This window comes from Alternaria atra, assembly GCF_907166805.1.
Source record: "Alternaria atra isolate CS162 genome assembly, contig: 32, whole genome shotgun sequence".
NCBI classification, from domain to species: domain Eukaryota; kingdom Fungi; phylum Ascomycota; class Dothideomycetes; order Pleosporales; family Pleosporaceae; genus Alternaria; species Alternaria atra.
The window spans coordinates 886,115-913,561 of NW_025091331.1; the positions used below are offsets into that span (position 1 = coordinate 886,115).

General features: G+C 51.6%; 9 protein-coding genes across 9 annotated transcripts; 4 read left to right on the forward strand and 5 right to left on the reverse strand.

The window, feature by feature from the left end:
* Window positions 1-1,132: 1,132 nt before the first annotated feature.
* On the forward strand, window positions 1,133-3,971 carry ALTATR162_LOCUS10042 (uncharacterized protein; the record flags this gene model as incomplete). Its single annotated transcript, XM_043317678.1, has 8 exons — window positions 1,133-1,169; window positions 1,231-1,269; window positions 1,326-1,431; window positions 1,494-1,627; window positions 1,678-3,187; window positions 3,236-3,373; window positions 3,423-3,818; window positions 3,872-3,971. The coding sequence occupies 8 exons, from the start codon at window positions 1,133-1,135 to the stop codon at window positions 3,969-3,971; spliced, it is 2,460 nt and encodes an 819-aa protein (XP_043173613.1).
* A 609-nt stretch (window positions 3,972-4,580) lies between these two features.
* Window positions 4,581-5,144, reverse strand: ALTATR162_LOCUS10043 (uncharacterized protein; the record flags this gene model as incomplete). The annotated part of the gene is made up of 2 exons (XM_043317679.1): window positions 4,581-4,861; window positions 4,937-5,144. 2 exons carry the CDS (start codon window positions 5,142-5,144, stop codon window positions 4,581-4,583), a joined length of 489 nt encoding a protein of 162 aa, XP_043173614.1.
* Window positions 5,145-6,647: 1,503 nt separating this feature from the next.
* ALTATR162_LOCUS10044 (uncharacterized protein) lies at window positions 6,648-7,994 on the reverse strand (the record flags this gene model as incomplete). The annotated part of the gene is made up of 1 exon (XM_043317680.1): window positions 6,648-7,994. One exon carries the CDS (start codon window positions 7,992-7,994, stop codon window positions 6,648-6,650), a length of 1,347 nt encoding a protein of 448 aa, XP_043173615.1.
* Window positions 7,995-8,941: 947 nt separating this feature from the next.
* Window positions 8,942-10,102, reverse strand: ALTATR162_LOCUS10045 (uncharacterized protein; the record flags this gene model as incomplete). The annotated part of the gene is made up of 1 exon (XM_043317681.1): window positions 8,942-10,102. One exon carries the CDS (start codon window positions 10,100-10,102, stop codon window positions 8,942-8,944), a length of 1,161 nt encoding a protein of 386 aa, XP_043173616.1.
* A 422-nt stretch (window positions 10,103-10,524) lies between these two features.
* ALTATR162_LOCUS10046 (uncharacterized protein) lies at window positions 10,525-13,167 on the reverse strand (the record flags this gene model as incomplete). Its single annotated transcript, XM_043317682.1, has 6 exons — window positions 10,525-11,476; window positions 11,527-11,865; window positions 12,135-12,262; window positions 12,312-12,323; window positions 12,376-12,920; window positions 12,984-13,167. 6 exons carry the CDS (start codon window positions 13,165-13,167, stop codon window positions 10,525-10,527), a joined length of 2,160 nt encoding a protein of 719 aa, XP_043173617.1.
* A 2,741-nt stretch (window positions 13,168-15,908) lies between these two features.
* On the reverse strand, window positions 15,909-16,982 carry ALTATR162_LOCUS10047 (uncharacterized protein; the record flags this gene model as incomplete). Its single annotated transcript, XM_043317683.1, has 1 exon — window positions 15,909-16,982. The coding sequence occupies one exon, from the start codon at window positions 16,980-16,982 to the stop codon at window positions 15,909-15,911; it is 1,074 nt and encodes a 357-aa protein (XP_043173618.1).
* Window positions 16,983-17,826: 844 nt separating this feature from the next.
* On the forward strand, window positions 17,827-20,532 carry ALTATR162_LOCUS10048 (uncharacterized protein; the record flags this gene model as incomplete). Its single annotated transcript, XM_043317684.1, has 4 exons — window positions 17,827-17,889; window positions 17,939-18,777; window positions 18,828-18,968; window positions 19,017-20,532. The coding sequence occupies 4 exons, from the start codon at window positions 17,827-17,829 to the stop codon at window positions 20,530-20,532; spliced, it is 2,559 nt and encodes an 852-aa protein (XP_043173619.1).
* Window positions 20,533-23,147: 2,615 nt separating this feature from the next.
* On the forward strand, window positions 23,148-25,032 carry ALTATR162_LOCUS10049 (uncharacterized protein; the record flags this gene model as incomplete). Its single annotated transcript, XM_043317685.1, has 5 exons — window positions 23,148-23,255; window positions 23,305-23,743; window positions 23,800-24,163; window positions 24,215-24,627; window positions 24,686-25,032. The coding sequence occupies 5 exons, from the start codon at window positions 23,148-23,150 to the stop codon at window positions 25,030-25,032; spliced, it is 1,671 nt and encodes a 556-aa protein (XP_043173620.1).
* Window positions 25,033-25,854: 822 nt separating this feature from the next.
* ALTATR162_LOCUS10050 (uncharacterized protein) lies at window positions 25,855-26,845 on the forward strand (the record flags this gene model as incomplete). Its single annotated transcript, XM_043317686.1, has 3 exons — window positions 25,855-25,935; window positions 26,015-26,218; window positions 26,267-26,845. 3 exons carry the CDS (start codon window positions 25,855-25,857, stop codon window positions 26,843-26,845), a joined length of 864 nt encoding a protein of 287 aa, XP_043173621.1.
* Window positions 26,846-27,447: the final 602 nt, after the last annotated feature.

Sequence of the window (27,447 nt, forward strand, 5' to 3'; positions counted from 1 at the left end):
GCTGGGAAGTCACGGGCGCAGCGAGAGTTTTTGTATCGAACTTGATAGTCATTCCGAAGTGCACACGTGTATATGTGGCGGTGCAGTATTACAGTGAGTTGGCGGCCCTTCCGAGAAACTGAACTGAACCCCACTCTGCCTGAGCATACGGCAATACGGAACAGACGGAACGTGGTTGGGCCTGGATCGTACATGTGGCGGTGCCGTTTACCCAAGAATGTGTGGCCTTGCATGTGGCTCGTGTCCAAGACAGCCATTCGTCTTGGTGTTTGACTGACGGTTTTACAGTGTGTTTGAGGCGTGGTCGTCTGATGTAGCGCAGCTTCTGGGCCCCAGAGCGCGCCCAGGAGGTCGAAACATGGACTGAGGGGTACCAAGAAAGTGTAGATGGTATCAGAGACGGTTCAAGCAGCATATGAGGCAACAGTGATGTGGTCGAGGGATATGTTGTTATTTTAGTCCATGGATATGCTAGTGGGCGGTGACAGGGAGGTAGAGCGGGTTTGACATCATCGATGGCATGCGTCTCGAGAGCGAAGGCAATCTTGACAAAGACGCGTACGCCATCCGAAGCAGGACTGCACCAGGTATCTTGTTGCTACTCTCCAGAGCCTTGCCCTCGGCGGATTAGATATATCGTGACTTTGGCTAGGCGCCAGCTACCAGCAGTTCGCATCGCCCGACACAACCTGCGGGGCAAGCGCCAAGGCAGCAGAAGGCATCCCTCCCGGAATCGCATCGTTCACGCCGCAGCGCTCAATGCCCTAGCCGCCGGGGCTGGTGTCGAAAGATATCCTGTGTCAAAGTGGTGGCAGCGATTGCAAAGGATTGTATAAGCGATTACCATCGCAGGCCGGAAGCTCTTCGGGCAGCGCCGTCAACGCCCGCCGCATTTGCCTTTGTAGACTGCGCACGGTCGCCTTTCGCACAGCCTCCTCCAGTACCTGTACTGTACCCTCGTCGCTCCGCCGCAGCCAACCCAGAGACGCCATACATCACCACCTCAACCCAAGACCAGAGAAGAGGCCCCTAACCACCGCGAGCTCTGAGAGCCGCCCCTCTACCTCTGTCTCCAGCCTACCGCCCCTTTGCATATCCGCGACCGCCTGTTTGCGCTGCATAACCGCGCATCATGGACGGCGCTGGGCAGCCCAACCTGCGCATCACCAGTATGTCTCACCCGCGGCCACCAGGTCCCGTGAGCTTCAGGACAAGACTAACGCCGCGCAGTCATCGCCGCCGATGGGCTCTACAAGCGCGATGTGTTCCGTATGTATGCCCTGAACAAGACCGACGTCGTCATGTCGCTCATGCATGTGCTGCAGGATTTCCGGACCCCTTCGCCGTAGCCACGATCAATGGCGAGCAGACGCGCACCACGAGCGTCATCAAGAAGACACTGAACCCCTACTGGAACGAGAGCTTCGACATGTACGCTGCCCTGGGCCTTGGCCTCGCACGCCTTCGCATCATGACGCTAACACACGACACAGGAAAGTCAACGAAGAGAGCGTTCTGGCGGTTCAGATCTTTGACCAGAAGAAGTTCAAGAAGAAGGACCAGGGCTTCTTGGGCGTCATCAATGTCCGCATAGGGTCGGTAATAGACCTCGATGCCGGCGGGGATGGTAGGTCTGATCCATGTCAGTCCTGCATCATTTGCTAACACTCCCTACAGAGATGCTTACGCGCGATCTTAAAAAGTCAAACGATAACATGGTCGTCCACGGCAAGCTTATACTCAACCTCTCTACTAACCTCACTGCGCCCATCACCCAGGGAGCCCAGAACGCCACCCGACCGACCGCATCCCCGCACCCATCCGTAAACGGTGGTATCCCCGGCGCCGTGTCAACTCCACAACAGTCGACGACGAACCTTCACCCTCCTGACGTATATCCCGGCCAGCAACGACCCTCAGTCGCCGGCCAACCCGCTGCCCAGCGTCTCAGTCAAGCGCCTCCAGCAGGCCCACCAACCGGCCCGCCCGCCGGTCCAGGTCCTGCGCCGAATGGAGGAACTCCAGCTCGCAACAGTGGCGGTGCATACAGCGCTTTTGAGGATGCTCAAGGAAGATTGCCAAATGGCTGGGAGCGTCGTGAGGATCATCTGGGTCGAACCTACTACGTCGACCACAATACTAGGCAAACCACCTGGATCAGGCCTGGCGCAGGATTTAACGAGGCTGACCAGCGCCGAGACGTAGCTGCGCAGACCCAGCAGGAGCGCATGCGACATCAGAACCGCATGTTGCCTGAAGACAGGACTGGAGCCAACTCGCCCACTCTCACCGACCGTCAGCCATCACCGCCTGCTGGCTCAGCAGCCAATGCTGCAAGCATGATGGCAACAGGAGCGACTACTGCTGGAACAGGAGAGCTCCCGTCCGGTTGGGAACAGCGGCATACACCCGAAGGCCGACCATACTTTGTTGATCACAACACGCGAACGACAACATGGGTAGATCCTCGTCGACAGCAATACATCCGCATGTATGGTGGTCAGGCCGCCAACGGCAGCACCATCCAGCAACAACCCGTTTCTCAACTTGGGCCACTGCCATCAGGGTGGGAAATGCGTCTCACCAACACAGCCAGAGTATACTTTGTGGACCACAACACGAAGACGACCACCTGGGACGACCCGAGGTTACCGTCTTCGTTGGACCAGAACGTACCTCAGTACAAGCGCGACTTCCGTCGCAAGCTGATCTACTTCAGGTCGCAACCTGCATTACGCATTGTTAGTGGCCAATGCCACGTCAAGGTGCGGCGAACGCACATCTTCGAAGACTCATACCACGAGATTATGCGCCAAAGCGCTGCTGATCTCAAGAAGCGACTGATGATTAAGTTTGACGGCGAAGACGGTCTAGATTACGGAGGTCTTTCTCGAGAATTCTTCTTCCTCCTTTCTCACGAGATGTTCAACCCCTTCTACTGTTTGTTCGAATACTCTGCGCACGACAACTACACGCTTCAGATTAATCCTCACTCCGGCATCAACCCCGAACATTTGAACTACTTCAAGTTCATTGGACGTGTTGTCGGTCTGGCCATTTTCCATCGCCGTTTCTTGGATGCCTTCTTTATCGGAGCGTTCTACAAGATGATTTTGAGGAAGAAGGTTGCTCTTCAAGATATGGAGGGTGTAGATGCTGATTTCCATCGTAACTTGGAATGGATGCTGTAAGTTCGAAATTTGTTGTTCGAACGGATGGAAACTAACAGATGCAGGAATAATGATATTACGGACGCTCTAGAGCTGACCTTTGCAACCGACGACGAGCGTTTCGGTGAAACTGTCAGCATTGAGTTGAAGCCAGGAGGTGATAACATTGAGGTTACCAATGAGAACAAGCACGAATACGTTGAGTATGTAACCCAAGTCTTTGTCTATACGGCAATTATACTAACTGATTAGACTCATTACCGAATGGCGTATTCAAAAGCGTGTCGAAGAGCAGTTCCAGGCTTTCATCACCGGTTTCCACGAACTAATTCCTGCGGATCTTGTAAACGTTTTCGACGAACGTGAGCTCGAGCTACTCATCGGCGGTATCGCAGATATCGATGTCGACGACTGGAAGAAGCACACCGATTACCGTGGCTACACCGAGAATGATGAGGTCATCCAAAACTTCTGGAAGTGCATTCGTAGCTGGGACGCCGAGCAAAAGTCGCGTCTACTACAATTCGCTACCGGAACATCACGTATACCCGTCAACGGATTCAAGGATTTGCAGGGTAGTGATGGACCGAGAAGGTTCACAATTGAGAAGGCTGGTGAGCCTAATCAATTGCCGAAATCACATACATGGTATGAGACCCAAATAATCAAACACATGTGTCAGCTGCTAACAATATGTGCAGTTTCAATCGTCTCGATTTGCCACCGTACAAGACGTTCGAGGCACTCAACCAGAAACTTACCATTGCCGTCGAAGAGACTGTCGGTTTCGGACAAGAATAGTCTGGAAGAAGCCTTGCGCGTGGATCGCAGTTGCGGTCGAGGAGGTGTGGAAGACTATTACTACATGGCGATGTTGTCATTGTACAAAATCTGCGAAGGAAAGGTGGAGCACTAGTATATGACGAGAACACGCTTCTTGAGATCGTATATGATACTTGGCTTTCTGGACCTGTCTAATCTCGCTCACTTTAAGTGTATTGTGCGGGGGTATATTGCATTGCTTGCACATGTGCACGTATTCAGCGGCGTTCTTGGGGTTGAGCGGTATGGAAGTAGGATAGCGCTTTTTTTTATACGTGCCCTGTACCATTGAAGGATGATGAGATATGAACAGAGTTTATGTGATATGGTGACATTGTCGATTGTGTTAGCCCTGAACATATGAAATGGCTGCCATGAGTACGCCTCTGTAGAACTGTTTTCCTCATAAACGTTCAAGTCCTTGTTGTAGAAACTGCGGCATTCAAGACAAAGCACTCACAACACATACACAATTAGTTGCAAGAAGCGGGCATGTCAGTCAACTCATCAAAGCCGTCATGTCCCCGATTAAATATTATGCTATTCATCCAACTACCTAGTCCACCACCAACGAATCTTCTAACCCATCTACAACAGTCCAGCAAACATGGCAACAATGGCAGCACCAGCAGGTACGCCAAGGTTGCTACCCGCACCAGCGAAGCTGCTGGGAGTTGCGCTAGCCTCAGACTCAGTGCCGGTACCAGTAGCGCTGGTCATGGCGCTTGTAGCACTGGCAACAGCACGAGACTGTGTAGCAGCGACACTAGCAACCGAGGCCATGGACGAGGAGGCAGCGGCGCGGAGGGGTTCGGCGGCACCACAGTAAGATGTTACAGTGTTCTGGACAGGAGGCTTCTCAAGGGAGTCTGGCAGAAGTTTGTTAGATATTTGCATGTTTCGTTGTTATTATGGAGCATGGGTGTTGCTGTTCTTTTGCTTACCAGGGCAGTTGTTGTAGCAGACGAGAACGTCTCTGTAGACGTCGCAGAGGCAGATGAAGTCGTTGGGGTTCTTGTTGCAATCATCGATGCGGGACTGGTAGCCTTGGACGCAAGTGTCTACGATGTTCTGGGCATCGCACTTGTCCTGGGCAGCGACGAAGCTGGCGGAGGCTGAGATGGCTACGGCAACGGCGGTGATGAAACGCATCTTGATACGAATGGTTCGGATTTTGGAGAGCGTAAAGATGTGTAGTCTTACGGGGTTTGAATTACAAAGTATTAAGATATAAAAACGTGCCCAAAGCGAATGATGGGTACTGTTATTCGTATAGCGACCGAGAAAGGTAGGATAGGTGACGGGAGATACGAGGAACGTAGAGGAGCAAAGAAGAGAAGACACAACAGGGAGCCTAGGGTAGATTTAAACTTCGCTGATGGCTTCGGAAACCCCATCCCTAATCCCATATTGTCAAACACAAAACTAAAACCAATAGCCTTAAGCCTCCTTTCCCCGGAAGACTGCAGAGTCAAGAAGAAGTAATGTCAGTGCTTCCCTGCAACCCATCCGTCTCGTGAGCAGAACTAACCTCTGTCTGGCTTAGTGTATGCCAGCCTCGGAAGATAATCGCGGACGAGGGCTGGTCTAGCGTGTCTCCTCCTAAAATTAGTGATTCCAATGCACCAAGAGCCGTAATTTTGCCTCCTCTTCTTATCCACTATGGATTGTTTGCCGCTGGGTGGGTGGGACTCAGCTGAGCTGGCAACGATGCTTGCAACCTGCTGTGGGCTGATGGTTCGGTGATGCAGGAGTGAGGGGTGAAGGTTGAAGACCACGGATCACACAATGGTAAAGACTCGCCGAGAAGCCACAGCTTATAATGTGCATTTCGCTTGTAGAAACAGCCCGAGTCAGGGTGACAATTGGTGGGAGTGCATGATGAACGCCAGGGTACTGGTCACTTCGCGAAGCACTTGAGGCGCGACGGGGATCACGCGCCGTTGCAAAGGGGAAAGACGCCAAGGAAGGCTATAATACGGCGGCACTACGCCCTTTCCTTTTTCTGCAGCTATGCCACTCCTCGGAACTTTGCGAGATCTTAACAGGGCAACTTATATGTCGTATCCCCACATCTCCTGACTCTGTTATACATACAACGTTGTGCCATAATTCGGCTTCCTGCCGAGAACGTGAAGTAGCGTCCGGACGTACACCTCGTTCATAGCTGGGGCGTCAAGGAAGAAGTAACTGATTGATAACACACACACCTCTCCATCATAGGGATCGATCGACGAGCACGGGCGTTCGCTCCCCAAATCTCGCTATCGAAGGGGCTGAGGTCCGTTGTTGGCACATGTAGATGAGGTTGGAAATTACACGAACCCGTGGGCCCATTGCGGTCGTGTGTGTGTGTTCCCTTACGCAGAAGCTCGTTCTTCCTGCGTCGATGATCAACCCTAAAGGTAAATGATGATACCTATCTTATTAGCACAGTGCTGTTAGGACGCTGAATAGAACAGTTACAAGCTTCTCGTATGTAATGGATATGTATACCTAGAACTGCTAATCAATGCAAACTAGATGCATGCACAAACGGCCAGCAGCCATGCTCCTCGCTTTGCTCAGTACCGAAAACAGAAAGATGAATCACCCGAGGAAACCAAACGCCGTGTCCATGCACATGCGACTCTACCACCCCTTCTGCTAACAGATCTACTCTTCATTGATAACGCGACCCCACTCGTGTCCCTCCATACCGTCACTACCCCACATGATACCCTTGAGAGAGTTCTTGAAGAAGCTTGCGTACGCGCCAGAATCGCCCTTGGCCATGGGCACCTCAATGTCCTTGCCACGGAAGTGAATCTGACTAATAGGAGCGACAAACCACGCAGTACCAGCCGCGAAAGCCTCAACCAGGCGTCCCTCCTTGGCCGCTTCTTCAATCTCAAAGACGTTGAACTTACGCTCAACAACCTCCAGAGTCTCAAGGTCGGATGATGGAGAAGAAGAGGTGAGTCTTGAACGGGCGAGTTCGAGAATAGATCTCCTCGTCACACCGTCGAGGACAATGCGTTCGTTGAGATCGGCAGTGATAAGTTGTAGCTTTCCCTCCTTGGTTTTCCATACAACAAAGAAGTTGCTCGCTCCCGCCTCAGTGATGGTGCAGTCTTCGCCGAACAGCCAGAGGATCTGATGGTATCCCCTCTTCCTCGCCTCACCCTGGGCTACCAGGGAAGGACCGTAGTTGGCACCAACTTTGGCGTATCCGAAACCTCCGGGCCATGCACGGCACATGTCATCCTGGGATGCAAGCAATTTGATGCCACCGCTCATGTCACCCATTGGTGCGAAGCAACATAGAATGACGAAAAGAAGGGCTTCTTTCGGTCGCTCAACACCAAGGGCGGGGTCGGAAGCAATCATGGTAGGACGAATGTAGAGGAACTGTCCTGGGCGGTCCTTTGGAAGCCACTTGGCGCCATCTGTTGCACAGAGCTTGACGATGAGCTTGAGGAGTTCCTCTGGGTCGAATGCGGGAAGTGCGATACGGTTCGTGGACATGAGCATTCGGCGGCAGTTTAGGTCTGGGCGGAAAAGACGTAGTTTGCCGTCGTATCCCCGGTACAACTTCATGCCTTCAAAGCATTCGGTCGCGTAGTGGAGGCATGAGGCTGTGGGTGCAAGAGACAATGGGCCGTAGGGCTTCAGCTCAGGCGCTGCCCAGCCGGACTCGACATTCCATTGAGCTTGCACCATATGGTCGGTGCAGACCTTTTGGCTGGCCATCTCTGCTGAGCCTACAGCGGGAACGGAGCGCGGGGTGCTGGTGTATGTGCAATTGATCTTGGAGGCATCGAGTTCAGCGAGAGGCGCGTCGACAACATCTTGAGCTTTGCTTGTTGATTCGTTTGGTGGTGTGGCGGTGATTGAATTTGTGAGAGATGCAGAGTCGATCTGTTCTGGGGCGTTTCTTAAGAGCGCAGATTTAATACCGGCTTGTGTGAGATCGGTGACCGTCTCGTTATGGTTCGGAGGTGTGACGGCGCTGGGTGCCATTGTTGCTATGCGTGAGAATATATGATTGTCAAGCTATCAATTGAGGTAAGAGAAGTAAGTAGTTCAATGTGCATTGAGAAGACACGTACCCTGGCGCGTTCTTATACCATGGTTCTGAAAAAATTCGATCAAGAGTCACCCGCCTTCCTATCACACGGGCGGGAGCAAACCCACTTTCCCTAACGATCCATCGATGTAATGTCTGCCCAGCCCCCTGCGGACTACGGCGGGAGTCTAGTGTCATTCTCTACAGAATGCAAAGATAAAGGGTTCCACTTGCAGCCGATTTGCACCATCAGAGTACCGATCTTGAACAAAGCGTGCTCACAATTGTCCTCACTCTATGCTACTAAACATGCTCTTTCTTCGTTTGGCATTGCACAAACAAGTCGCCATCGTCAAGACCATGACGGAAGATGCGTCTTCCAGAAGCCGTCGAAGCCGGGGTTGTGTGTACTAGCGTACCTGAGGACCAAGAATGTGCAGGCGGGCGTAGGGCGTGTGTGCCGAGCCTGCGGTATCCCCGTATCTACCGCTACTATCCGCGACCAGTTCGCGCTTCCGATCCTCGGGCATGGGGACAGGGGAAGTATATAACATAGCAATATAGTATCGGATCTGACATAATGTCAGAGTAGTACAAATAGCAATGCGCATTGTGTGCGATGTCGGACATGTATTCGCAAACAGTCGATTTGGAGACCTCGTGGGAGATGGCCAAGTATCTCGGTAATCAGCGGTATAAGCAATCGACAAGTTCACCGCAGGGGAAAAAATGCTCAAGTGACCTCAAATCAACAGGGTATCATATTCTAAAACGGCCAGGCCGGTTGCAGTTTCTTCGGAGGCGCTCCACGCCGAGGCTCCATTGCAATGCATGCACGTATCTCTGTATAGGTTTCCGTACATAGCCTCCCCACCCATCTCTATCCGTCGCAAAGTGAACTCTACGATGCCGGTGATGACGACGTTTCGGTGACATGACTTGCCGCCAGCATTTGACTTGCCCTCAAGCTATCGATGCCCTTCATGATTCCATCTGCAACCTCGCCAACTCGACCTTCAAGCGTACTAAAGTCCATTCTGCTAATTGCAGAATTGATCTGTTCCATTACGAGTTCATCCTGCACCACCTCCGCTGTAACCTGCCCCTCCATCCTCCAGTATTCTTCTCGCACACCTCGCAACGCGGGATCGCGGTTCACAGAGTTTGTGAGCAAAGCAAGCGCGCGCATCTTGTTGAACGTGTCCTCGGCCGTTCGTGTAGTTATTTCAATGCGCTCGGCGATGGAAACAGGCTTCGCGAGCCAGCGGTTTGTGCTGGTAGCCCAGAGGACAAACGCAAAGCCCATGTCTACCACGGCGAAGGCGATGTATCGTAGGAAGCGAACGCGCCAGTGTGCAGAATCGATATCCTGCACATACTTTGCTCGCTTGTTGAGCGTGATGTCGTATGTGCCCATGTACCACACTTCCACCACCATCAAGAGCAAGCCCGCAATCGTTGCATGTGTGCGAAAGCGCGAGCCTTCGCTTCCCACAAGCGATGACGTCGCAAGACCAAGAACAGCGAGTTGGAAGATATGCGGCGTGACCATCTTGGGCAGCGAATACAAAAAGTAGTTTTGCTGGTCATTTCCGTCGGATGCGGTGCACCACACACAGTTCAACAGCGTGTCCGGACCATATGCCAGGTACAGCAGTTTATTGCGCACACTCCAGTTAAACTTTGTCCGTAACGCATCGTCTTCGTCTGTAAGCGGACGGAGGTGCCGTAGCCGTGCAAATAAGACACTGGTCTCCGTTCGGATGTGACTCTGTGTCTTGAGGAATATGTTCTCAGGCGCGAACCGGGAGAAGGAAAGGACGAAGCACGCGACGGCGCTCAAAAAGAGCAGGTTCAGCGCATACTGGACCCTTGGAGGCGTCGGCCGTACTGGTACGCTTCGTCCAGTTGCGCGCGCGAGATTTATCCAATCCAGGACGCGGGGTATGAGGAAGGGCCCGAAGATTATGAGGATCGAGTGGACATTCTGAGGGAGAAACGTCAGGCGCGGGATTACGACGTAGGATATCACGAGTAGGACGATCGAGCGCAGATTGAACATTGTATGTGTCGAGTTATCATGAGGAAGTTGACGAGGGCTGTGGTGTCGCTGAGGACATGTGTCCTCGCATTGGGCCAAAGTTGAGGGTGACGTGTGAACGTCGGCGATACTGAAGCGCGATCACACGTGAGCCCGCGCTAGTACCTAAGTACCCAATTTACGTCTACTTCTGGCCTGAACCAGTGCCTTATCTCAAGCTGTTGCCGTGTACATGATATGTCAACGGACACTAGATATTACAATGGGAGATTCGGACTGAGATTTCGCTCGTCTAGTCTGGACGCAAAATGCTAAAAGCGAAATACAATGACTCCGTCAAAACGCATCAGATTGTTCACACCCGAAAGACACCATGCTCATATACCCAGTTTCATTAAGATTTTACTTCTGTACGCCCTAGATATTCAAGTACCGTATCTGTCTCACATGTGTCCTTCTTCCATGAACCTCCCCTGTATAGGTCGCCTACCATCTCTTCCTGGAGAATCACGCAGCGATTGCTGCGCATAAAAGTGTGCTGGCGTGGTTGTAGTGCTGATGTTGGGGGGATTTCCATCGCCGCTATATTGTGTCCCTGCCGGGCTTCCTCTGTTCTCGGAAAATGAAGGTGGCGACTGTCGCGAACGCGTCGATGGATCACTTGGTCGTGGATAGTATATTGGAACTTGTTGCTGAATGGCATCATTGGGAGACTGTCGCGGCGAAGTTGGTGTAGGATACGAGTATTGACTGTCCTGACCATGCACAGATTGTGGATAGCTCGTTTGAGTACTCCAAGCAGTTGTCGGCGAGTTGTGAGCGATATTGCTTTCCGTGAAAAACTGCTCTCCATGTAGTGAGCGACTCGAGTGTCCACCTTCTACAGGAGATATGTATGGGAGATCCTGACCGTAAGAGGGGGGACCTTGAGCCGAGTAGAACGAGTTGTATTCGTGGCTATCGGAGTGTGAGTGTTGTTGGACATGTCCGGGACGATGAGCACGAGCGATAGAATCTGCCTGGTCATGCATGGAAACGTACTTGCTAACATCTGTGGCGGCCATCTCTTGAGGAACTGTGGTCGCAAGTTCAGCAGGTGGAAGATCTGGTGGGGGTCCACCCTCCTTCTTCTTTTTCATCGCTCTCTTTCGCCTGTGTAGACAGAGCAGTATAAGACATAGTATGATAACGAGTACCACAAATCCTCCGACTGCGCCGCCAACGATAGCCGCTACGTTCGTCTTCTTTGAGCTTTCAGGGGATGGGGATTCTGTTGGCGAGAGCACAACACGAGTAGCTGATCTTGCTGTGAAAGTAGGTTTGAGTGTATAGTAGGTAGCAAGGTCCGGGTGACCCCACGTGGCTGGCGAAGTCTTCGTAGCACCTCCGGTGGAGCTGTTCTTGTTAGTTGTGTCAATTTCGATTTGCAGGCGACAAAGACATACCCTCCTCCAATCACGGAGACGATAGGTGAAGGAACAACGTAGTGATCTAGTTGAGGACTGAACTTATCCCAAAGTTTCGCGTCCCCGCCGTTGTATCCAAGAACCATATTATGTTGCCCTTGGCCCTCTGGCGCATCGCACTTGTCATAGATAGGAAACCAGCCACCTATGATCAACATCTGCGCGTGGTTGACGACATTCGCGCTACAACCGCCGTGTCCGACTTCAGACGGATTCCCACCACTAAAGGCCTTGATCCAAGTAAACGATGGAAGACTAAGGATATAAACGTCGTCGAAAGCTGGCGTTTCACCGAAACCGTATCCACCGTAAAGATAGCTACTGCAAGTCAGCATCTCTCCTTTAGAACAGCGCACTGTGTGTACAAAGGCTCGGCTTATACTGTGATTTTAGTGGTGTGTTATGTTTTGAAACACTTCTTTTCAGATCCTGGACAACACAAATCGAACCTCTGGGGTTTCTGTGATCTTCTTTCGTGTGCATCAATGGCCTCTAGCCCCTGTGGACGTTTTCCGCCCACATCAATAGCGTCGAGCAAAGGAACGGCAGGGACATGACCAATACACGACAAGAACTTCTCGACTTACATGTTGAAAGATGACTCGTCATCGGGCCAGGTGACATCAGCACAAAATTGTCTGCGATTTTCAGGTATATCGCCAGATGCGGTCTGAGTATACCATTTCGATGAAGCCATATCGTAGATGTGGATGGTCTATGTGACGTTAGCTACGTAAAACTAGACCACCTCCATAATGTCATACACTCATGTTTGCCTGGCACGCCACGTTAGTAAGTGAACTGATCAACGGTTTGATCTCAACATACTGCATCAAAGCTACCGTTACGATACGAGTCTTCGATACCACCAAAATAGATGAGCACACCGCTGTCCGATACGGGTAGGAAAAAAAGTTGTCCTTCGGCTCTCCCAATGTCATCTGGTCCAGTTGTATTCTGTAGGTCGCCTGTAGACATGTCGAATTGAATCAGCCCATTGGTAGCCATCGGAGGCCCGTTCCAACCAGGTGCCGTTCTGTTGCTGAGCCAGCCACCAAAGTAGAACCCTAATCCACGGCTCTCGACTTGTGTCCCTGCGCCAAAGGACACCCGTTGCAGGTTTTTGTCGCCAGTTGTCTCGGTACTATTCCATTGGTTGAGCAAGACATCGTAAGTCCATATACCGAAGTCCATAGGGCTAGCGCCTGCGGCATATTCTCCGCCAAACTGATAGAAGCATTTATTCGTATTATCCGCCCATGTATAACCGCCTGAGAGGCTGGGTATATTTCCAGGTTTCGAGTACGCCTTTTGCTCCGGCATCCCGGTATCGACGGTCGATGAGCTCAAGTTACTGGACAAAAGCCATGTATCTAAGGATCAGCTGTTAGATTACGGAAAGAGACATAGGGAATGGTTTCACAAGCTCCACATACTTGAGTGGTTCGACGTGAAAGGGACTTCTCCTACCATGCCACCATCAATATATAGCATCGAATCAATCCGTGCTGTTGCATGACCCCATCGTCGACAGAATTCTTTGACGGGATCATCCTGCTGTGCTAAAGACCGAGTGAAAAGGCTAAGCAGAACAAGCGCATCTTGTAGAATGTAGGCCATGATATGCATTCATGACGTTCCTGAACATGCACACGTGAGATATGGGAAAGAGGTGAAAGCTGTTTAAGGCAAGAACGTCCGTAGGATTCAGTAGGAAGGGGGTGTGGGGGGCGGGCCGAGACGTTGGAGTGGATATGTACAGGGCTGAGGATGGCCCTCGCAGAGAGGTCCGGATTGTAGGCGGAAGGTTTGAGGTTGTCGTTCGCGGCGCACCTCGTTGAGTGGATGCACTCCGGTTTACCGATCTGACTGCGTCGTAATATTGCTAGGCGACCGTCTTCTCAGCCATGTCGTGAGTTGTGGCACTGATGTCACCAATAAAATCACAGCACATGAAATACGAGTGATCTACAGGCCTGACAGAGGCGTTTGACCATGCAGGATATATAGGTCTAGTTTGGAGTCTGCGAGAACACAGCGCCGACCTGGCAAGGGTGGCCTGCTGCGACGAACATTGTGTGTGGCTTGAGACAGGTCAAATCAGATGAACAGGTGAAGGAAACACTATTACTGGGACCAGTAACATAGCGTGGTAGTCTGGCTGAATCGGAAGCTGCTGCTCAGCCGCTCTCGTGTCCTTCGATCCAGAGCTGCGTTTCTTGCTTCGTGTGGAGTGACACACGGCGAGAGATGCGGGGAGGAGGGCTTTCAGCTGGGCGCTCAACGTTATTTGCGGCCATTGACCCCAACAGTCTGGATCCGCACGACGACAGGCTTCAGTAGCATGCCAATCACGATGAATGCTGGATTGCTTTTTTCGCTTCATGCAGCACTATGCAGATTGCGGGTAGGCATTTGGGGCCGATTTGGATACCGGTGATGGCTCAACGCATATGGCGATCAAAGCCACGCGCAACAGCTGACAAGGTATCATGTTCGTCACAAGGTACACATTATTTTGTCATGGCGACATTGGTACCAAAGTCACGGTGCTCCTTAGTTCAGGTGGGCGCCGAAGTATGTTGGCCTAAAGCGAACCCGCAGCTCCAATACCGACCGAAGTCGACGTGGACGAGCTGCAGGATTAGAATGGCAGTGCTTTTCTTCTGGGTCTGCTCTGGAAAAGGCGAATCCACTTCATAAAGGAAGGACCTTAGGGTTATTGGAGACCGTTGACAATATGTGAAGAAAAGAAGGACAGCGGCTTCGCGGAGAAAATTGAATCACACAGATGGCTTTCTTGGCGCGCTAGTGGTTAGCTCATCGCTCCCGCTGGCCCTCACGTCATGAGGCTTGTGCAAGATCACGACATGTATCATGATGTGTACCATAAGGCACATCTCTATTACATTCGCGATTGGATTGTGGCTTACGGTTTCGAGTCTCCTCTCTCAGTATTGCGTGTCCTGGCCATGTCACCCAAGGTTCCTCATCTGAAATTCAGGGAAACCCACGAGTCAACCATGGTATGAGCCATGCAAATCCACAGAGAATTTCCAATGGCATTTATCAAGATGACTACGGTGTCCAACCTTGAAGATCTCCCCCTGTATCGAACAGTGATTCAAGGTGCCTATTCTCATAAGTTTCCAGCCCGTCCAGAACGCAGCAAACCAACAACAATCAGGCCCTCCCATCCAGCCGAACCAGAGAGAAGTCAGAAAGAACACGACGGGATTTGAATATTTCACTCGGCCGACACGGAGAGGTTTGACGAACGGTACTACAAGGCACCATCTCGCCAGAGATTCTGACTTGCCCTTCATCAACATCTTCAGGCCTCGTTCCGGACCTTATTCTACACCATGGTCCTCATCTGCACAAACTCTGTGGTCAACGAATCTGGTCGGTCTAGGGGGTTTTCGATACGATTGATGCGATTCTCATGACCTTCATTGTAGATTGCGCCATGAAACTATACATCGTCGCCAACATCGATTTACGCTGTCTAGAATTCATGGCGGATTCGGACATTGTACATGCCATCATCCGGGCAGTCTATCGTATTATCTGAGGCAATTAAAGCACCCTGTATTAATCCAAGCGGTTTGTTTTAGGGAATTTTACCTGAACGCAGTCGCAGACTTGGAAAAGATTTGCGAGCACTGCGAAATCATCTTTCGGCAACATCTTCAAGATCCGGCGACCAAAACCGCTTTCGCAACAAACTTTTGCCTATACAACGGTTTCAAAAGAGGCCAGTCTTGGAACAATTGAACAGGCCTTTGAGTGGGTATATGGTGAGTCGCCTTCTAGGGTTGTGGATGATATGGACGCGGTTTCTGAGGAGGGTTCGCCACGCGATTCAATCTCGATCAGGGATTAGGTATTTGAATTCAATTGAGAGCTTCCGTGCGAGGCTACCACTATGGCAATCTAGCAAAATGTGTGTATGAGATACCGTCATACAAGTTGCTCTTAACGAAAGACTGGAGCGATGATACTATGGAGAGAAAGGGGTATCATACTACAAGCAAAACAACAACGAGAGAGTATCGACATGAGAAACGATATAAGCACAACGCGGAAGCCTAGTTCGATCTCTTCGATTGTAATTAGAAGATTATAAAAAAGCTAGTGAACCATTGTCTCGGCTTCAAAGAGCCATCTGAACTCGATGCAAACGCCTTGCCAATATGCTTGTGTTTGGCGCAGTCCTATATCTAGAGCCCCAATAAGCCACCAGAGCGCCTTCGACCTTGATCGCTCATTGTGATGTTATCCTCCTGTTATCTGCAACGTAAGAATCTCCAGGTGACACTGCAGCGTTCTTACTTCCCCAATACTGACTACTATCGCGTCTACCCTGATTGCATAGCTTTCGTCAAGGCCAAACGCTTGCTATACGGACTCAAGCTACGCTCTCTCTGAACAGGCGGTGGTGCTTGTGCTGGCGGCGGCGCAGCTCTGCCATTTGACACAGGCGGTCGGTCGTCAAAGCGATTTCTTGTCGGTCGATGCGGACTATCACGGACTCGTCCTCCGTTCCCCGCTTCGTGTGGACTGCGCGATCGGCGTGAGGCTTTGCGCTTCGAGTACGGACTAGGACTGCGATCGCGACTGCTGTGGTATGGTGAGAGTGGCCTCGAGGGTTCACGATTTCCAGAGTATGAGGCGCCTACTTTGCCTCTTGATGCTTCATTCGGTGGATGACGCTCGTCCGACGTATCCATGGGATCGGCGCTTCTCGACCGTGATCTTGAGACGGAGTACCGACGAACTGGTCGCCTCCTATCTCTTCTTGCGCTCTTGCTCTGTGGCCTGACACTGCTACTCATGCTTCGCGACACTCCTCCTCTACCATGTTCGTGTGATGTCTGCATGCGCGCTGACCTTGACCTCGACTTTGACCTGGTTCTTCGGCGCCCTCGCTCGCCAGGGCTGAAAGAGCTCATGCGCCGCCTTGTGTTCCTGTCTGCTACATCCGATGCGCGTGACGAGCGCGAGTCCATGGATACGGATCGCCTGCTACGCTTACGTAGCCCCTTGTCGTCGTCCGCTCGGTGTCTTGGACCATCGTGCTTTCGTCGTGGCGGAGATCGTGAGCGGGAGCGGGAGCGGGTTGTTGATATGGTGGAGACGGAGTCGGCAGACGATGTAGAGAGCGACCGCGCGCGCTTGCGATCCTCTTCTTTCTTCTTCAGGATCTCATCTGCGACGCCCTTCTTGCGCAGCAGATCTTCGGGTACCTCGGTGGTGAGCTTAGGCTTCAGCTTGGGGTTGAGTAGTTGTTGTGTCCTGGAAGGCCGAGATTTGTATGGGCGTTCTTGGGCGGATGCTTTGCACTCGTAGCTGTAATGTCCTCTCTTCAGGCACTTCTGACAGAGAGTGTCTGCTGAAGCCTTAGAGCGCCCAGCACCCGGACGGCGGAACATGGCGGGCTATAATTGTAGCAAGACTCGGATCCAATGGGTTCCTTTGAGGCCAGATATTCGTCGTCGATGGAGCGAAGGAGACTCGACGCGTCTCTTGCGTCAGAGGAGCAGCAGGTAGAGATGTAATCAAGCCTCGCCAAGTTCAATCTTCTTCTGTCACTTTCGGCGAGGAAACGCGACCAGCCTTGCTCGCATGCAGTAAAGCGCAGATGCAGCTTGGCCGGAGAATTGGGCGGAGCGGCATGACTAAGCTCGCCCACTGGCGGCTTCCATCATCGCTTCTCTATCCTTCACACGCCTTGCGCTGCACCCCGCATAACAGCCTGGTCCCCGCCCTGTACCCAAGTCGACGAGCCAATTCACCGGTCGTCCTTTGTCTTGCGCCCTATATCCGGGTGCTTGGCAGCTTCTCACACGCTCGACGCCCAAATCTCTGGACCGCAGGCCTGTCGTCAAGGCTAACTTCACCTTGGCTTCCAACAATCCCACTACTCTACACTTTTCCCACGAATGTCGGCACACCAACATGTCCAGCTTTCTGGCTCCGGTTATCGCGACTTTCCTTGAGCACCCTATTTCCTGAAAAAAATACGTCCATCACTTCGGTTAACACCACCTTCATTTCGGTCTACGACGACCCACGTCCGGCGTTGAGCTTGGTGATTCTTTCGGCTACAAGAGCAGGCGTCCGTCAGTTCACTGAACTGCTCTGCTACTACAGAACCGCTCGAAAACCCATTTCGCTTTCGCCGCGTTTGAACAACCACTGCACACTGCGCATAGGCCATCTAAATCGCACCCTACCGCTCATATAGTCTTCAGTACCAAACACCGCCTCATAACCATGGCATCCGTGACACCGGCTTCAGCAGATCAGGCACCCCCGAGGCCTCTGTCATTCGCCAAGGTAGGATCTTAAGAAGCAATTTCCATGGGCGGTGTGCTAACAGCGCTAGGTCGCGGCTTCCGCCATAAAGCCCCAGATGTCGAAAGATTCTGCTCCGAAAGCGAGACCGCCTGTTGCGACACCTAGAATACCTGCCATCGCCCAGAAGGCGCGCTCTATCCCCATGAATGGCGAAGTAGCATCAAGAATAATCGCGGAAAAGCGAGAGGATAACGATGCGAGCAAAAGCGCTGAAAATGCCATCTCGCAGCCCGTGCAGCAGACAAGTACCGCCGAGCTATCGGAGATACCATCTACGGATCCTAAAAGGGATGCCGTCGATAGGCCCCAGTCCGCTGCTGTAGTCAAGGTGTCTGTCACCGAGGATAGCAGCACTCAGCTGTCTTCATCAGACGGATCCGGGAAACCTCCCAGTATTGATGGAAAGAGCGTAGCTTCTGCGACAACGTTTGCACTAGATGAGAAGGAGTCTTTGCGCCCAGACGACAGTGCTAGCCTAAGGGCAGTCGAGGAAGAGGATGTCATATCCCCCCCAGACTCAGTCGTTGCGGACTCCCGGCAGGGATCTGACCATGGCGCTGCGCGTGCCTTCAGGGACCAGCTACACGAAATAGCGGTGATGAATCCTCAACCTCATCGAGGAGTACCCCCGGGTCGATTTCCGACGCTACCCAATGGCCCGCAAACCTTATACGACCCTAATCAGTCGCTGAATGGCGCAGGGCCCATGTCGCAGCCCCTAGTTAACGGCATGCCCTCACTTAATGGTGTTCCCAACATGCCCGCCATTCCAGATGAGAAGCTGCTCGAGGCGCTGCGCTCTCCGCGTGATCGTTTGTTCGTAGTCAAGATCGAACAAGACTTTATTGATTTCATCAAAGATTCTCGGTACGTTACGGGCGATCCCTCCTCTACCCATCGTTACTAACGGGATATAGCGAAAATGAATTGTGTCTACCGAACTGTAATACTTTCTACAGGATGCTTGCTCATCGTCTTGCCGACTACTACTTGCTTGGCCATGTTGTCGACACCACTATGACTGGTGTGAAGATCACGCGTACACCTTACTGTAGAATGTAAGTACCCAGCGAGGTCCAAGGGGTTTTGTTGCTGACTATTCGCAGTCCGCCCCCTGTGTCACAGATGGTTGATCCTGCCAAGGGCACCAACACACCTCCTGTGGAGCTTCCTGCTCGTAAGATCATGCGTCGCGATGATGGTAAATCAGGTACAAACACTGGAGCTAACTCGCAGAATGCGTCAAAGACGACTTCTGAAATGGGTGGTAGTGAAGGCAGCAACGATGGCGAAGGCAACAAAGATAAAGCCGCTCTATCCAGAGAAGAGCGCGAGGCACGTTACCGCGAGGCTCGTCAGCGCATCTTTGGAAGTGCAGAGAGCGAAGAGCCTGACGTGGCTGAAAGCAATGGATCCGGAGAAGACAAGAATAAAGGGAAAGATATATCACGGTCAAGTTCAGCTGCTGGGAAGAAGAAGCCCAAGAAGCAGCGTAACTACGACGACGATGACTTCCAAGCACGGTCCCGCTTCAATGTGTACTATCCGCAACAGTACCCTGTGGCTACATACACTGGAGATAACGCTGTCTACTACAACGGCTACCAAGCACCTGCACAGAACGCGCCATATGCGACTATGAATCCCGGCACTTCTCCTCCAGTTACTTTCAGCAACCCATATCCGGGTATGATGGCGCCGGAGCCGATGGCGCCGGAGCCGCAGGCGCAGTACGGTTGGGCTGGTCAGCAGTACCAGGCCTCTAACGGCTCAATGATGGCGTACCCCGGTTATGGACAAGCACCGAATGGTTATGACTTGTCGGCGGACTTCCAGCGGGGTATGTCGTCGTTCCAGAGCGCCGGTATGCCTTCTCAAGTCACCCCAAAGATGGCCAACCCGCAAATGGCGTCTTACCAAGATACCTACCAGCAACAGCAAAACATGCCTATGAACTCTGCCTGGTCTCAAGCAAATCAACAGCCCCCGTTTCAAATGGCTCAGGGTGCATACAATGCTCAAAATGGTCCTGGCAACCGCCCTATGTCCGCACCCCACCAAGCACCCATGCCTGGCTATTCATACGGACAGTTCGCCTCAAATGCTTACAATGGAAAGCCAAACCGCAACCAGCATCCACTTCCGGGAAGCTACAACCGTGGACAGTTCAACCCGCAAACGCAGGCCTTTGTCCCTGGTGGACGTAACATGCCCTTCGGGATGCAGCAGAACATGATGCAGGGACAGCCTCAGATGAATGGGTATGGCGGATACCAAATGTCGGCTCAGACTTCCATGCCTGCTCAGATGCCCAGACACAACCCTTCATCTACCTCCACGCCTTCGTTCGGGTCACCTCAAAGTATACAGGGCAACAACTCAGCTACGTCCATGAACCGAATCGCCTCCCAGTCTGGTGAGCCAGGATCGTCTCAAAGCAGTATCGCAAAGTACGGTACACCGTCACACCTGCCTCCAAAGCCTCCAGCTCCTGCACCAGCCCCACCATTTGCCTTACCGTCCATGACGCGAGTACCATCGTCCGGGCTTGCTAACAACGCTCCCACAATGTCCGTTCGAGGCGGGTCGGGCAACTTCAACAGCAACACGAATCCCAACTAACGCTTTACGACATGACCTTTAGCATTGCGACGGTGCCTCCATTGTACTTATTTGCATCTTTATCTGGCTGGGTACGGGGTAGGTTCGAGAGGGGAATGGGGCGTTCGTATAACATGTGCTTTCTATGCTTTCCGCCTACATGCTGAGGATCGCCGGCGTCCCGATTGTGATCTTTCTATTTCTCGACTTCCTGTTGGGTCACTAGGTAAAAGCACTCTTTTTCTAAGTCGATAGGCGGAATGGGCGGTATCCATGTAGCTATAATAAAATTGCAATATTGCTTCTGTGCCCCAGTTCTTCGCCTATGGTCGTGAGGCACGACAGGCTTGTACGCCTTGTTATCATATTTCCTCTTGTTGCCGTTCAAAGCTGTTGTGAGTAACGCCGAAAGGTTTGTTGGCATACTACAGGACGCGTATCTCGCCGGCAAATGTAGCCGTGTGAGACGCCTAGTTTCTACGCTTTGCCCCCCCAGACAACAAAATTGCCTATTGCGGTACGCACTTAAGACCTGTACGACAAAGACTAAGATATTACCCATACCGATCAAAGCTATGCGTGATATCCGCCCGTACATCCGTATTGGCATAAGGAAGCGCCCATGATCTACTCGGGTCTTATATCCGCGGGAGTCTGTTGTGTTTTTTGGATAAAGGTATCTAGAGACGGGATCGCAATGGTTTGTGGTTGTATCTTTTGCTACTTACATGTGTTGTGGTTTGGAGTGAGGAGTCATACGGCATGGTAACCCGACAGCTGCAGAAGCAACCATTTCTCGGGTACACTACCCAGCCAAGTCCTCTTTTTCTTCTGGTAGTGGAAATTTGAGTGGTCGGAAGCTGTACCCGTGTTTCTCATCTGCAATCTACACTCGTTCAATACAGTTACTGCGTTGGGACAGATTTTGTAAAAGTTGTGGGTAAGTTCGAGGTGGTGGATGTTGTGTGGGTGGCTTAAGCCACGTCAGACGCCGAGACGGCCCGGGTGGCGTACCCGTTGTAGACGGTGTCCTATCCAGATGGAGTTTTAGCCTCAGCAAGAGAGGAGTAGGTAAGGTTTCCAAGGGATATGTGTGGAGGGCAATAAGTCCCTATACTATCCTACAGCTTTACCCACGGTCCAGTTAACATTCTAGAAGGATGGCCAGAAATGGCAAGTACAATCGATGCTGTATGATAGAAGGGTCCGCGTCTCTCGGTCCGAGATGTGTAGAAGATGTTGATACTGGCATAACTAAGCAGAATGAAAAAGATCCATGATCTAGGAACATCTTATACACGTTTGCCTTCGACTGAAAGATGAACTTCCGACGGACGATTACACACGCATTCGATTGATACGCTGCCCAATATAGTTGAACGTGTACAACGTCTTCTGTGGCTTCAGTATCGGAACATTTCAAGATGGGGATCGCGCTATCGACGGATGGTGCAATTTGCAATGATTAGTAATACGTCCTCGTCCTGTAAGCATTGTGCTGGTGCGATATGGGCGCGCTTTCGCATGGAATGCTACAACTAGTTGTTTTCGAGATAGCGGAATCATCCGTACAACGCATGCCTTGAACTGAGTCGTAAACATCCAGATCTGGTAGTTGAGCCGCAGAGGAACTACACCTCTTGGCCCATGCATGACATGTGATGAAGCGAAATGACGTTACCGGTACTTGAGTATTTTCAAAATTTTCAAATCCGGAGACCTGTAACAGTCAGTGGAGGCCCCATGGTGTGGCGATCGTTACCCACAATACGCATGCATCGAAGACCCGTAGAAGATAAAAACTGGGGACTATCACCGAGAGGCTCCGTTCCGCGATCGTTCGTCCGATGTGCCTTTTATTTCCTCCTCCTCTTTATGTTTATTCGCGATAGTCAAGTCATGTTGAGGTGACAGGTCGAAATTGCGATCTTATCGAAAGATCGTCGTGATGAACGCCAAGCCAGATCTCGGCGTTACACTTACATCATCTTCACCTTTCATCATTCATTCCTGCGACACGCGAAAGACCTGACATATCGGAACACCTCGGCAGTCCGAAGCGACAATAGCCAACAACAAGCCAAACTGATACACAACGGCTTTTGCGCTACCCCACATGTCGAAGTGAAGATGACGTCCGCAGCCTTAACGTCGGCAGAAAATCTTTGGGCCAAGCTTTGGAGGCTCAAAGATCGGCTCCGGAGTGATCCCGCGGCCAATGGGAACGCAACGCTTGTAGATAGCTTAACTTTATCAAGCATTCGATTGCCCGGGCTTGTCAATGGCGATGTGGCTAGCGGCCGTTAGTTGGGGTCCTGGACCATGCAAAACATGACGTCGGCCACTGCGGCTCGCACGACCACGAGATGGCTTCGGATTTACCAAACTGCGCGGTAACCATGGGGAATGCGGTGATGACCCACGGTTAAGCGTGCCGTTATGACGGCATTGGAGTCCCCGACTGCCCAAAAGCGGAGCGAATGGATGCTTTATAGGAACTCGGAGACCCCACGACCCCAAGGTCTGCTAACACTTTTTACCTCAACTGATCGGCACTCCTCTTCTGCCTTTCACTAGCCATGGCGATACTCGATCGATTTGGTGGGCATTCACATGCCTCGCCTGCTTCGTCCACGATGATAGACCAGGACCCCGAGAAGAAACCACAGATGTTGAAGGGTGGTGTCAAGGAAATCTTCCGTATGCGCATTATTGCCATGGCTATCATCGTGTCGATGGGTGGTGTATGTACTATATGAAAAACCACGAGGATGTTTGGCTGACGACATGTAGTTCATCTTCGGATATGACACTGGTCAAATATCTGGATTTTTGGAAATGCCCGACTTCCTGAACAGATTCGCGGATCAAACAGACCCTGAAACAGGCGGGCCTGCTTTCAGCAACTGGAAGTCTGGGTTGATTGTCGCGCTGCTTTCGATCGGTACCCTGATGGGTGCTATAATTGCCGCCCCCATCGCCGACAAATTCGGCCGCAAGTATTCCATCGTCTTCTGGAACATCATCTTCTGCATCGGAGTCATTGTCCAGATTACTACAACAAATACATGGTACCAGATCTCCCTTGGTCGCTGGGTCGCTGGTTTGGGTGTAGGAGGACTTTCGGTCCTTACACCAATGTACCAGTCCGAAACCGCACCACGTTACGTGCGAGGTGCACTCGTATCGTGTTACCAACTCTTCATTACCCTTGGGATTTTCACCGCTTACTGTAAGTGACGTCCCCTACAAACTATTTGTAAGACCTATACTGACTTCGCACCTTAGGCATCAATTTCGGTACCGAAGATGATGGCAGCTCGGCTTCATGGAAGATTCCAATGGGCGTTGGTTTCATCTGGTCAGTACTCATGATGGTTGGAATCTTCTTCATGCAGGAATCTCCACGATGGGAATACCGCAAGGGCAAGGTTGACGAAGCGACACATACCATCGCCCTTACGTACGGTGTTTCCCAGGACCACCCAGAGGTCCAGCGTGAGGTCCAGGAAATCCAGAAGAAATTGGAGGCGGAGCAAGCGGGAGGCGGTCACCACCCTTGGTACGAGATCTTCACAGGACCGCGCATGTTGTATCGCGTGTTGCTTGGTATTAGTCTGCAAGCTCTTCAGCAGCTTACAGGTGCCAACTAGTGAGTCGATTCTAAGCGTTCATGATGCATCCTATACTGACGTTCTTGTAGCTACTTCTACTATGGAACCACCATCTTCCGGTCCGTCGGTATCTCAAACTCATTCGTCACCTCCATGATCCTCGGAGGAGTCAACTTTGGCATGACCTTCCCCGGTCTATACATCGTCGAAAGGTTCGGACGGAGACCAGCACTGATCACTGGAGCCTTGTGGATGTTCATGTGCTTCCTCGTCTTCGCCTCGCTGGGTCACTTTGCTCTGGAAAATGACGATGGCACATCAAACCAGGGTGTCGGATATGCCATGATTACCTTTGCGTGTCTCTTCATCGCAGGCTATGCCATGACATGGGGACCAATTGTTTGGGCAGTGGTCGGAGAAATCTACCCTAGTCGATACCGTGCGAAGGCAATGGCTCTGGCAACGGCTAGTAACTGGACGTGGAACTTCCTAATCTCTTTCTGTAAGTTTCTACCACTTCATGTTTGTCGATGTGCACCCCTACTAACGCATATTGTCAGTCACGCCCTACATCACGGCTGCTATCGATTATCAATATGGATATGTCTTCGCCGCCTGCTGTTTCCTCGGTGCTATAGTGGTCTACTTCTTCGTCTGCGAATCTCACGGCCGCACCCTCGAAGAGATTGATACCATGTACATCCTCCACGTCACACCATGGAAGAGCAAGCACTGGACTCCCACTCCTGGTGAGGAGCTGCCGAATTTGGACAACACCTACTTGACGCCTGGAGGAAGAGGCATCAAGAAGACTAACGAAGCGAGAGCTCCGGAACAATTGCGAAGGGAGAGTGTGCCCGTCACTGATGCGGATATGCAGGCCAGTGGTGCGAGGCGAGACGATTAGGCGTCAACCTCCCGAAATTTGGGACAAGACTCCTTGTTTTCTGCCTCGATTAATTAGCAAGCATGATAGCGTAGCATAAACTTCACACAGTAATATTCATCTTTATCTGAACCAGACACTCTTGTCACTAAACACATAAAAGGTGGCTCACATCCCTGACAGGTCATGCCCATACTCTGGCATACGTGCGCGTGCACATTCTTAGCACGGTTGGCTGATTGCACATGATTGATTTGAGCTTCCAAGACAGTCGTATTCGCAAAAAGAGACAAAGTCACCGAGCGACGTGCAAAAGGAAGACACTCACACCGCATATCTCGCATTGGTTCCAAGACTAAACAAGCGCAAAAAAGTAAGTTCGAAGAATCCTGGGCGAACCCAGGCACGTTGTCCCCTTCGTGGATCGAACACGATACCTCCAGATTTAGTGACTGAGACTTCAGTCTGGCGCTCTCCCAATTGAGCTAAGGAGACGGCTTTTTGATGGAAGACAATCAAACTGGACTGTATATATAGCCACCAATATGCAGAGTCAATCTGCTTGCCCACTACGGTATCGTACACCGAAATGATCTTGGTCTGGTGGCGTGGAGAGAAAAACGGATCCGAGTGGGTCGTTTCGTACGGACCGAAGCGTGATGGAAAGATCTCGAGGCGGAGAACAGGACGACACGCTTCGGCTTGGCACGGATGCAACACTGTTATGGTGACATCATTGTTTGCGATTCAATCTTCACCCAAAGGAATCAACTTTTCATCGGCAACACTTTCGACGTGTCCTTAGGATCTCATTTCGCGCAAGATCACCTTTTGAATACTGTTATGGCGATTGTGGAGAAGTGGCTTCCGCCGTCGCGTGAGAACTGGGAGCTGATTTGCTACATCTGGCAGTTCTTTCCTATTGTAAGCATACGCCCGACCTGCGAGGCGCTATGCCGCAACACGGCATCGTGTGTTTCAGCGGTTCCTAACATGCGCAAAGATTACTGCGGCTCAATGGGTTCTGGACTGGTACCCGCAGGGCAAGACGTCGATTGAGTCGCGTTTCAACATCAATGGCAAGATTGGATGGGCAACAATGGAGTCGGCAGGCTTCATAACCCTGTTGTACATCATGTACTCGCTTCCGAAAGAACTGGGTCTTGGAGAACTACCTTGGGGTAACTGGACCATGGCTGGCTGCTTTGTGAGTATGGAAGGAGGTTCTGTCAGAAATGTGCTAATGGGATGCAAGGTCTTCCACTACCTCTACCGCGCCGTTGCATCTCCCCTCTTCCTCAACCCCAGCATGTCGCCAATACACCCCTTTGTATGGATCTTGGCCTTTGGGTTTCAAATGTTCAATGCCATCTCCATTGGCGGGTACCTCGCAGGCTACGGACCAACATCACAATACGAATGGGCAGCGCGATCAGAGTACATGTTTCTAGGGCTCGTAATCTGGTGCTGGGGACTCTTGGCCAACATGTTCCACGACGACGATCTGCGCGAGATCAGGAGGGCGGCAGATCGCAAACAGCGCAAGGCAGCTGCTGAGCAGGGCACACCTGTAGAGAAGGTGGACAAGATATACATGATACCGAAGAATGGTCTGTTCAAATACTCGCTACACGCGCACTATCTGTGCGAATGGATTGAGTGGGCAGGCTGGTGGATGATTGGTGGTTGGCAGTGTGTGCCTGCACGTACGTTTCTTCTCAACGAGATTACTACCATGCTTCCACGTGCGTTACAGGGCAAGAGATGGTACGAGAAGAAGTTTGGTAAGGATAAGCTGCAAGGCCGCAAGGCCATAATTCCGGGCGTACTCTAGGGAGACTAGATTGTTTATTGGTACGCTAGCGATGAAGCTTCTAGCGTTCCGTTTGTCGAACAGTAGACGAGCGATACATGTGGCTTTAGCAATCTAGCGAACAATGAAGTTGTGCAGTGTTAGCGGTAAGGGGAAGACACCTTGGCGGTGGTACACTAAGCATGACAATGTGGAGTGGTGAAGACAGTGGAGGCAACTATCCAGCAACACGTGCTGGACAAGACGAGGAACTGCGACAGGGTAATGATGTCTAATCAGTTCAGGCAGGGTTGGTTTGTTTTGCACGAGATAGTTCGGTGCGTATTTGTTGGTCACTAGTGAATGCGCAGGTGGAGAGACGAACCCTGCACGTGGCAGCGACAAAAGCATACGACGAGAGATACGAAGAAAGCTGATAAAAAGCGCGCATCTAGTGGTGGCATTTACGATGTTTGCCCCGTAAGATGACGGTAGCTCCTGCACTCACGAAGCCACAGTGCGCTGTTCACACAGTAGAGCAGACGGGAGGTAACGTGCCGAGGATACTCTGACCGTCTATATTAAGAGTGGCACGCCACGGAGCCAATCACGGGCGCACGGCCTGAAAAGAGCAGGAAGCTCGC